The sequence below is a fragment of the Talpa occidentalis genome, unplaced genomic scaffold (genome assembly GCF_014898055.3).
Source record: "Talpa occidentalis isolate TD23 unplaced genomic scaffold, MPIMG_talOcc4v2.1 talOcc4.9, whole genome shotgun sequence".
Classification (NCBI taxonomy): domain Eukaryota; kingdom Metazoa; phylum Chordata; class Mammalia; order Eulipotyphla; family Talpidae; genus Talpa; species Talpa occidentalis.
Genome location: NW_023605305.1, coordinates 49,955,993 through 49,967,859, shown reverse-complemented (window position 1 = coordinate 49,967,859; position 11,867 = coordinate 49,955,993). Strand labels below are relative to the sequence as shown.

Here is an 11,867-nt window from a genome sequence, read left to right as displayed (position 1 = left end):
GGGTGTGTGTGAGAGGATTCACCAGAGACAGAGCGGGGAACAGAACAGGCAAATTGACTGAAATACACTGCTGAGGGGAGCAGCAGGCGAATCAGGAGAGGTCTGTGGTGCCATGTGGGCAGCTGTGCTGCAGTGGCTGCGGATAGCTTCATAGGTTGCGTTTTAACCCTTGCACCACCAGGGAGACTTCAATTGCTTCTCAGGGAGGCCCACATAAGCTGCCCACAAGGACAGCAGGGGGCCGTAGAGTCACATCATTGAGGGCTCTACCAGGTATTGTCTACAGGTACCAGGCCCTGAATAAGGCACAGGATGCACATGCTCTCCTGTCATTTTCCTGGCAGCGCTCCAAGGAGGGGCTTTACTTCACCTTTCAGCTAAGAATGCCTATAAGCTTACTTCTCTGGTTCCAAAGTCCATCCAAATAGGCCCAGGGCTCTACTACAGGGTTCAATCATTGGCCTAGCCTCGTGTCCTAGTGGTGCTCCATCTCATACCCTGACCTGCCACTCCAAACTGATAGTTGAAGTTTTCTTTTTCATTATTCCTTTGCCTTTCCCATCCCTACTTCCTTCCAGAGTCCTTACGTGAGCCTCCTTTTCTTACAGACTAAGGGAGTTAGGTAAAGGAAGAGTCTGAGATGGAGTGAAGGAAGTGAGAAAGCCCAAAAGGGAATCCATCTTACAGTTGAGAGAAATATCCCAGCTCATCATAACATACAAAAATGTTGAGAAAAAGAGACAGATGTTTTTAATCCCTCAATCATAACTCATGTTGGGATATCCATTTTTTTAGTCTGTTTGGGATAAATACAGCTATGTGATTAGTTTCATTTAACATAGCTTCAATGCTGCTTTCTAGAAGATTGAAAATTGTTTAATTACTGACTTCTGATTTGATAACAAATTACTTTTTCCACTAAATTTAGATATTGCATTCAGAGCCACTCCACTTTCTGTAACATTGCCCTCTGGAATCCCATTAGACAATTAGAGATTTTTCATACATCTTAGTTTTTTCTCTTTCCTTGGCGGATACCAATGCTTCCCTTAACATCTTACCTTTATTTTCTCCTTTCTGTGCACTGTAGACAAATATATATAAGCAGTACAAAATCATCTGGCTGAAGAATGTAGATTCCAAAGTTAATTTAACAATGAATCAAGTTGTTACATTAATTTGTATGACAAAATGGAAATATATTTTTGCTTGATAAGCTTCTCCCACCCTTGTTAACACTCTGCGCTTTTTAATAGTGGAAGACCAGAATAAGGTGCTCATGTTTTGAGTCGGTCAGTGGAGGAAGGGCATTTCATTTCATTGATAAATTATTTACTTAAATTACTTTCTTCATTTAATTAAATTATTCTGATTCATACACTTTATATAAAAGACTGGACAAAAGAGCCAAGGAGTTTAAAAAATAAAGTAGTGACTTTAAATAGCAAAATTGAGTTGATTGCTTTAAGTGTGACACATAATCCCTATTCTTCCCAGAACAGAAACCATTAAAAAAGATATTGCTACTTTTTTATTCCAAGCAATTGGAAATTTTTAAGTAGGGGAGAAGTTGGTTCACTTTGGTCTAATAAATTTTAAGAGGATCCATGACTATGACTTAATACTGATGTCATAGGTGGTACTCAGTTTTCAGGAATAAATTAATTCACATTTAATTGGCATTAGTTTTGTTTTCTGCATGGTGATGGAAGTAATTCCTCTAGGTCCAGTGAGAAATCTTCAATATCCATTTTGGTCCCATGACTAAAAACACAATATATGGAAAATGACTTTGGCGAAGTAATTTATTCCTGCTATATTGGTAATATATTTCTTTTCATTAATGATTTATTGAATTGATTCCTGTAATCATACAGCCATATTTGAAAAAACATTTGAAATATCTAAGGATAATATTTGCAAGAAACTGGGAAAAATGTCAAGACACCATTTCATAGACCAAGGTCTGCAATAATGCTTTTAGTTCAATTTTGTCCCCATATCTTATGCCAACAAAGACTGATTTATAAAGCATGTTCCCAGTCCAGAACCAGATAATACTGGAGATAATTACTATGCCTGGTTAGAATTTAAGAGCAATTTCCTGAGGCACCACTTGTAAAAGTGAAAGAACATACATTGGAATGAGTGCTGGTCAGCTACATACTTAAAGAAAAATAAGGAATTGTCACATAGAAGCTGCTTTTCAATATTAGCTTAAACTATAACTTCATTATATCAGATAACCTTTAATTGCATGATTTTACCTTAATAGTGTGACTTCACACAGAATCTTTTATAGTGTTATTTTACTAAATGGTTTTATCATTTTTTAAAGCATTTTAGACACAGAGAAAAATCTAGTCAATTATAGTCCAATTTCAGTTTATTAACAAATATGGCCAGAGATTTATCATCTGAAAGTTGGAGTTATTGTTAAGATCTAAAGCAGAATTTTAACTTCTTCTGGAAATGAAAATAGATTTTTTTTATTTTAAATAAGAATCATTAGCTACATTAACAAATATGTTACTAGATTTAGAACATTTTAAATGAACACTGAAAAATGCAAGAATATTTCTTTGTTTTCATTGAAATAAACTCATCAAATTTTTTCAAAAATTAAAATTTTTAAAGATGTAACATAATTCAATTTTGAAGTAGTTATGCATTTGCCAAGGAATATCTGAATCCAAGTAAAATTTTCACTTGAGATAAACCAAGATAGGTAAATTTACTTTTTAAAAAATTCTTTGACAATAAAATATTTTTATTTCAAGAAGCAGGAATTCTTTCTGAGCTGCTTGGTAGGTCAAAGTGATAGGCAAATTCAGTCTTGCCCAAGAAAACTATTATTAATCAGAATTCACTTTTTGTAGGTTCTCTGAATTTATCCCTGCTTTTAAAAATGATGAGATCTGCTTTTTATGCATTTGGGAAAACCGATTGAGGGATTGAACAAAATTTTCAAATTAAAACAAAGACCATTTAACTAATTTATACCATTGTTTGGGTTTTCAAAAATCCATCTCTTATGCACTCAACTTTGACTTATTTAATTTGTATAAACAATCAGTTTCAGTTATTTGATTTGGTAATCAATGCACAGCTAAAGTGGAAAAAAATGTATTTAGATGTTAAAAAAAATCCTAGATGTTGATAGCGAGGGGATTCTATTATAGCATGGTGGCTTTAAAAACAAAAACTTTTCTCCCTTTTTTTCTAGCTTTTATAAAAATATTTTTTATTGAACATTGCATTATAACACTTTTTAAGTTTCAGTTTGTACTATTATAAATCAACATTATATAGATGACATTAAATTCACCACTTAAAGAAATAAAAAGGCAGTTTTTTCTTATCTAAATCTTTATTAGAAGAAAAAAACAAATTGATTTAAAACAATGAATAACAACAGATTCATTCAATATTGAACATTTTAGTTATCAAAGATATTTAGACAATGTTCCTAACATTTCTGCACAGCAGAAGCACTACTGATTATAGAGCTCAGACTGTCACATGCTCATGTGATTTTTTTGGCATAAAACAATATCTAAAATCACATTTAAGCAAATGTGATAATAGATAAGCTGATAGTAACTGACTGTTGATTTTCCAAGCTTTCACCAACGACCATATGTGATTGATATTCACTTAGGGTAAATGCTTTATGGACTCTTTCTATAACACTGAGTTACAAGCTGAATTAATTTTCTTTAAAGTTAGTAGAAGTAGTCAAATTATTTTAAATTGAATTAGAAATGATGTCACTTTGTTTTTGCACAATAAAAATTAACATAAATAAAAATGATCATTCCATATCAAAAGTTAGAAAACGAAATAATGTACATTGAACACTCTCTAATGATAATACACCATCACTTGAAATGGAGCTGATTCTCAGTACATGACATCTGTGAGCACCCTTTCAGGGATAAAGTTTCCCTTTGTAATTTCTTGAAGTTTCCCTTTCCAGTCTGTGTAAAGCACTGAGAAATGTGGTCTTATCCTTATTGTATTTTCAAAGATAGAAAACCTTGTTTTGAACTTGTCACTTTTAATTAAAAAAACAAACCCAACAAGTGTCCTTTCAGATTTTTTTTTCTTGCGTGTAGTACACATTCATGAATGTCCACTAGGCGCAAGGGAAATTGTTTATGCTGCAAACATACTCCACCATAGTGAAGATAGTAAACATACTGAAATGACAAATGGTTTCAAACCAGTGAGCTAAGAGGAAAACAAATGCAAGAAGACTTGTTTTAATCACTAAACATTGCAGGTTTTTTTTTTTTTTTAAACAATGTTTGTAAACTTGCCCAAAAAAGCTGGGTAACATTAAACAGCCAGTAAGGCACTTTGTCAGAGAGGACGAAGTAGTAAAGGCTGGATGATTGGCAATTTGTTTAATAGGAAACATTCTGTACTTAAAGAGGGCAAAACCTGGAGCGGGGTAGTCCTTTCACTGATTTACTGTCAAACATGAGTGGAGAAACTCTAAAATTTTCTATTTCACTTTGTTTACCAATTTTCCCTGCAGAAGACTTTTAGTTGTGATTTTAAAAAATATATTAGGAGCTATCAATTTAAATAACACATAATTTTTCAATCTAATATTTAAAAGAATATTAACATATTCACTACTATTTTCAAAACATCCAAGCCACTCTATTTAAAAATGAATTACAAAACAAAAGATCTTAGTATAAAAATGTTCCATGTTATTAACAATTCCCTTGCGACTTCTGATGGCTTCACATATTATAGATTAAGCTTTGGTATAAAACATGCAAATAAAAGCCAACAAGGTCATGAATACAGTGTTCCAAACACAAAGCACTTATGAAACGAGTGTTGCACAGACCAGCAGATGAGGAAAAGGTAACACACCGCAGCAGGATCGCCAGGGTTTGTAGGTCTAGGGCTTCTTAGCTGCATTTTGGTCGTTCAAAATCTTCAGCAGGCTGGGACTCATATAATAAGGTCTTTCAGTAGTACCTTCGTTTCTTTCTATGTCTTCCACTAGGAGGAAGAACGGCACAGAGTAAATAGCAAAGCAAGATTGTAAAAGTAGTAACATCGCCATCTGCTGCGTACTTGCTTTACAGCAGTTAAAAAAAAAAAAAAGCAGCATAGTTTGCCATCAATATTATTGTAAACATAACTATGAGAAAATAATCAGCCCTTGTTTTGATGTCAAGAAGGTACTACCTCATGGTGTACCAGATCAGATTCTGCCAATATAGTGCATGCCTCTTAGTCTTTTGTGAAAAGAACGATTACCAAAAAAACAAGATTCATTAGGATTTCTAAATTCACCACCTTCAAATTCCTAAAGCATTATGTTCTCAATTTACTTCCTAAATTTCCATACTTGTCCAACATCATTTTTGTTTTGCCATCAACAACTTAGTAAAGTTTAGAAAATGTAAGGCTTATAAATTTTAGTATATTTCAAATCCATAGGCTTCAAATTTTGAGAAAAAGTACTGATTTTTTTGTTTCTAGTTTGCTTTGAAGAAAATCAGTACTAATTTTTTTTCTCAAAATCAATGCTCATTTTTACTCTACATTAATTTTAATTACACACAAAAGTAATTAATCGAGAATATTTTATGACTAGAAATAAGCTCACACTATAGTTAAAACGTCTATATTTAGAGATCCTTCTTTAAGTGTTAAAGAAATTATTAATAATTATTGAACCAAATGTCATTCCTTTCCCTGTGATTTTGTACCCAAGTGTTACATCCTTAAAATACAGTCAAGTTTAGAATGTGCCTCCACATCGTTCAATGAACATTTTCACTCAAGAAAATTTTCTGGTATAATCAGCAAATACAATAAACTTTTAATACATAGGACCCATCTAGTACCAAGAAGAAGTTTTGATCGATAGAAGTCTCCAAAGTAATGTCCTTCATTGTCTCAACTTTCTAACTCCTAGAACAGCCAAGAATATAAAATGAATTACATCCTCACATGTTGTTTATATGTAATTCAAGTAATTTTCCAACTGTTACATATATTAAAATCAACTAAAAAAATTACAATAATTCACCATCTGCCCTACATCCCAACAGAATATGTTAGAATTTCTGGGACTGGGGTGGCATACAGGCATCTATCTATATTATAACAAGTTCTCAGGAAGTGGCTCATACAGAAAAAAAAATTTCCATTGTCTAATTTCATCATTATAAACTTTTTGACTTCTCCTAAAGGAGACTTATTTCTTAGAATTTTTCAACATTAACATAGAGGCAGCTATTTTACTAGATCTTTGTTGTGATCTTTTTATTGTTAAACAAAAGAATAATAACCATCTAGAAACATAAGTTATCACTTTTCTCTGAATTAATTATACTTCAAGGAGAATGACAGTGAAGAAGCCCTTTGTTGAGATATGAAGCCAAGTTACACTTTTGGCAACAATCATCTCTATAGAAAGTAAACCAAGAACAAATTAGTAGCCATTATGAGGACCAATATTTTGGAAACCTTCTCTAGTCATAAACTTCTTCCTATTACACTGGCATGAAATCAGTATAAAATCTAGGTTCCCACACTCCAGATCATTAAATACATTAGTAATTATATTAATTTTTAATGCAATGATACATTTCTGACTCTCTTATTGGATACATGGATCCTATTCAGATAAAAATACTATCAACTTGTTCTTTTCTGTCAGTACATAAATAATCCTCATACAGACATACATTTGTAGACATTTGAACCTATAACCCCTAAAATAAATACAAGATGTAAACCAATTTTACATCAATAAAGAAAAATCCTCATACACAAGCTTATTATAAAAAACAAAAGGATACCGTTGGCTTTATGTTCCTACTGGGGTACATTTTAACATTGTTAACCCTATCATGTATCTGTACACCAGATAGGTAGACAAAGTATCTGAATGTCTGATTCATGCTCTGCCCTGCCATGCAAAATTAGTCATGGCTGCCAGAGACCAGCTTGTTGCCCTGGTCAGCAGGAGTGGAGAGGGACAGTAACTTTCCTCCCTAGCCCTTGAGGCAGATATTTCCTAACCCACAGCACACCCCTTGTAGAGGTAACTATGGAGGATTAATAGTATACTTCCTTTGGGCAAAATCTGAAGTGTCTCGTCTTTTTCCCCTTCCTCACGAAAAGTTGTAATAAAATTAAAACCTTTTGTCAAACAAAACCACACAATCTTTTCAATCTAGAAAAATTGGTATGCTCTTGAAAAGATGTAACAGTTCTTCTGAAATAAATCTATACTGATTTTCGATCTGGTGAGAATAGGAAACTAGGAATCTGCCCCTGTTTAGGGCAGAGACAAAAGGCATGAGTTATGTTGCAATTTCGGTTTTGTTCAAAATATTTGCATGGTGACCAGAGGTTCAAATGACTGGAAATGACATTCTCGAACTCAGATTCAACTTCACTCTAAATATAATTTCACTGAAACAAAATGGGCTATGAAGGTTCAGAGTTTACTTAATGCTCTCTATGGAACCTGCATCACATTCACATCTAGATATCAGTATTTGTTATAGATTTGAATCACTTACTGACATATACTTCCTAGGGAACCATTAATACAAGTTAATCACAGTTTAGAGAGTTGTCCACAGCTTGAACAATATAAATATAACCGTAGCACCATATTTACAAGTTTAGTACCATATGCTGGTTAGCTATAAATCAATCATTTTATGGCTAATTGATAATACATTTAGAGTGCTTTCAAAAATTGCCTGAATATCCTTTACAAATACACATTTATAAAAAGAAAGGCTATCAAAGTGCTGCAACGGGGAACAGCATGCCAAGTTATAAAAGTTATTAAAACACTTTCAGCTATAGACTTTAAAAACATGTTTGACATTTACACCTTGCTTTTCAGCTGGGACCACACGGTCTTACAAAGTATCCCAGTTCACAGAGATTACTGTCACCCAACACCTCACACTTCAGGATGGTGTGAGTTCAGGCTTTTGAGGAATAAGCACAGAAATGTCACATTACTCAGAAATATCATTTTCACATTACAAATGGCCCAATTTACAAAACTTCTACTTAAAAATGAGTGGCACTGTTTGGAGCTTTTCTACTCTTTCTGCTTCTGGGGAACTAGGTGCTTCTTGTTCAGAATTCTGTGAAGGGTGGGGGTTATGAAGTAGGGTTTCTCTGTAGATCCATCATTTCTTTCCAGATCTTCACCTGTATGTACAGCCAAAGCAGCAAACAGCAGCCGAATAATGATACATATTTTTATAAATTGGAGATTGGAATGGGGAAAAATCAGAGAAATCAGTGTTAGAAAGTCAAATAATAAGAACTTTAGTGCAGTTATGATGATGATGGACAAAGTAAGATGCACCAACCTCTTGCCGGAGTGCTGAAACTTTCTAAATCCTACCCACTCCCAAAGGTTTATTTTGATAATTTAAAGGTTAATAAAATCTTTCATGTCTTTTCAAAAGTATTATCTTTAAATTCTGCCACCGTTTATTTCAGAAAGGCAAAATCACACATCCCCTGGGACAAAAAAATATGAAAGTGTATATAAAATAAGATATATACATTTTATATAAAATGTTATATATAAATATATTAACATAATATATAAATATATACTACATAAATATATCAAAACATAAATATTACAAATAAATATAAAATATAAAAGGATTAAAATATTATAAATAAATCCAAATATAAGTATTAAAATAAATATATTAATATATTAAAATAAAAATATATTGTACTAAAATATAAAAATGTATTATGTAATATGATATATAAATATGTATTGCATGAAGTAATAATATATATAAAATAATAAAAGCATATCCTGTGATACAGATTAATTGAATTTTGGTATGTAAAGTTACTTTTAATGGTGATTCATGATTCTGCTAAGGTGGGAAGCTTTGGGGCAATCAGGATGAAGTGAAGACTCAGCTTCTTGAAATCTAGTTCAGTTCTTGTCCTACTTCACACCTTAAGCCAGCCCATCCTAAATTTATCTTGTCTTCTGATTACATTCAAAAATGAATACCAGTGTTTTCTGACTTCTGCAATATGTGAATTTACCTTTCTCTTTATGCAGTCTAATACTAAATGACGGGGTATTAACTGACACACACCTTTTGAAAGTTGAGGGCAAAACTGGTGCTGAGAAGCAAGAAGTTTACATGGAATTAAGTTTTTCATGGATACATACAACTCACAGCAGATTGTCTCTATCAATAAATAGAAAAATTCAAGGCGATTTTGTGTTTTAACTAGCAAATTAAAAAGATTATGTTACTTATAACTTTTATTTATTATGATATAAGGATAAGTAATCTGTAACACCATATGGCAAATCATAGATTGGTGGAATAAAGCTAAATCATTTTCCATCATACTTTTTTATGAAATGTTTAGATTATTGATTTAGTAGATTTTTTCATTTGACCTCACAGTGACCTTCCTTACAAACAAAATGAAAGCTAAAGAAAGAACAAGATAGACACAGAACAATTTTGTTCTTTCTTCCCTGGTCATAATTCTGTATTATATAATATATCATATATCTATGTCATTATTGCCTTAAGATATTGATAGGAAGTCTGGAATGGATCACACTAATAATCATTTACAATTGCTATTTTTTCCCTATCCTACAGCAGCATCCTTAGTACCTTGTAATGTTAAAAGATTGTTATGTTTTTTATAAACAAAATATTTGCAAATGGTTTACAATTTAAAAACACCAGTTTTCCAGTGCAACCAAGATAATAGATATAAAACGATCAATGAAAAAAAAAAAAAAAAGACACAGTTCCCACACAATCAGAATTTGGCCTCACGTATCACTTAAAAAGGATGTTTTTCAAAGTAAGATATTGACTGTAGTAACAGCTGGAGATGGAAGAGAAATACAATATGGTTTCCCTTGTTCTTTATAATCAAAGAAAAGAGACTCCAAAAAAGAAACTATTCATGTTCAACACACAATGTGTTAAGTAAAGCTGAAATTACACCTAATTTTCAATAAGTTGGCAGCTGATTAATATAGATGTGTGGAATATGTTTTTACTGCTCAAATATAAAATGCATTGTCAATTTTAAAATCCACAAGACTTGTCAAAGCTTCAAAGACTTGCAACTCATGCATTTTAGATATTTTTGGAGGTATTTTCAGTTACAAGATGGGGTAGTTCCACTGGGATTGCGCCCATGATTAATATTTGAGATGAAAAGAGAAGACCTTTGAACATCCGAGTACTCTGTCTCTACTATGTTAGGTGCTACCTATGCCCATGCTCCTGCCTTCTCATATATGAGTTGGGGTTTGCTCCTGTGGTATTTTGTAGGTAAATATTCCCAATAAACCACTGAGGCCCTTGGAAAAGATTAAACATTCCAGTTGGATTTGCAGAGACTCAGTTAACTAGTACACAAAGATCGGGTTTCTTTGTCTAGCTATTGAAAATTGACTTTCAGATATTTAGAAAGAAAAACAAGAAAAAGCCAAACCATTTTCTAGTTTGTTTTTTTTAACTATGTCTTCATAGAGTTATTTTCTCTTGTGACCCCAGCAGAGGTTGGTGCTGTGCATTAGGCTAAAAAATAGACAGTTTTATACAAGTGAATCATTCAGTAATTCCCTCTAATGTTTTCTTTGCCAGAGAAATAATCTCTCAGAGGATATAACTCTCGGGATAAAAGTTCTGTTATTTTATCTACTAACCCTAGGATGAAAGTGAGGGTCAGTTTCAGTTCCTGATAGGCATCAGGTTCCCCAGGGCTTTTATGATGAAGTATTAGTAGAAAATACCCATTCTTTGCATATGAGCTGCACAAGTCACATATCGGCCCAATGGGCGTATCAGGGGTGGAAGTTCTAAGGACCTATTTAACTCTATGTATCAGAATAAATCCAGCCAATTCCTGGGCATGATCCTGATCCTCTATGAATGTGATCCTTTTGTCACTGCTACCTAGTGTGAATTGGTCTGATGCAGCTTTGAAACCACTGTCAAGTTGGTTTTACCGGAATCTCTAAAGACTCTCCCCAAGTTTTAGAGTTCCTAAAACCTAGCCTCAAAGCCCAGTTATGCCTTTGTTCAACAAAGCACAACAGAGGCCAATAAAATTATAACTTGAAAATATTCGAAGTAAAAATAATTTTATGCTAACACCATACCATGAAGTCTTTGGTTCATTTTAGCAGCTGACTCTCCTGTACTTTGTCAAAGTATTCTCTCAGATGTGAAGGTTTAAGGAGCACCTACTAAGTAAAGAGTCTCTCCAGATAAATACTGTGTTGTGGTTGTAGCCACATCATAGAAAGTTCACAAACCAGTTTAAGAACATGGGTCTTAACCTTCTCATCTTTCCATAGAAGGAAGAAATATACATATACTGAAAACTTACAGAAGCAGAGGAAAATTGTTTCAATACACATTGCATAGACGCTGAAGAACCCATGTGCAATTAGGTAAGATCCCAAAATGACTGTCTGTAAACGAGTAAAGAAAAGAATGAAAATGTTACTAATTTGTCTAGAAGAACAATAAGGCAACTTTAAATGCATGTCATGATGAGAAAGCTCTGAAGTACTCTATGCTGGAACAGATTTCAGTATAGAAACCAAAACAGAATTCACTGTTAATCTTTTTGAGTATTTTATACTTTCATTTAAAATGTACTACTGGATTGCCCAATACCAATTTTTTTTTACCACTACTCCCAACACCTACCCCAAAACATCCCAGATTAGGATCCTGTATACTGAGGAAGTACAGCGTAGTAGTTGAGAGCATAAATAAGCTGCCTAGATTTGATTCACAGTCCAGGCACTCACTCAACAAGTT

General features: G+C 33.1%; 1 protein-coding gene across 8 annotated transcripts in view; it reads right to left on the bottom strand.

The window, feature by feature from the left end:
• Window positions 1-3,433: 3,433 nt before the first annotated feature.
• Window positions 3,434-11,867, bottom strand: part of SLC44A5 (solute carrier family 44 member 5) — a 318,856-nt gene continuing 310,422 nt past the window's right edge. For 7 of the 8 annotated variants that reach the window (XM_037499626.2, XM_054690901.1, XM_054690897.1 and 4 more), the window contains 2 exons: window positions 11,428-11,512; window positions 5,034-8,220 (listed from right to left, as the gene is read on the bottom strand). In XM_037499626.2, coding sequence (XP_037355523.2) covers window positions 8,108-8,220; window positions 11,428-11,512 — 198 coding nt within the window. In that variant the 3' untranslated portion in view covers window positions 5,034-8,107. The other variant, XM_054690895.1, reaches the window with a different exon arrangement.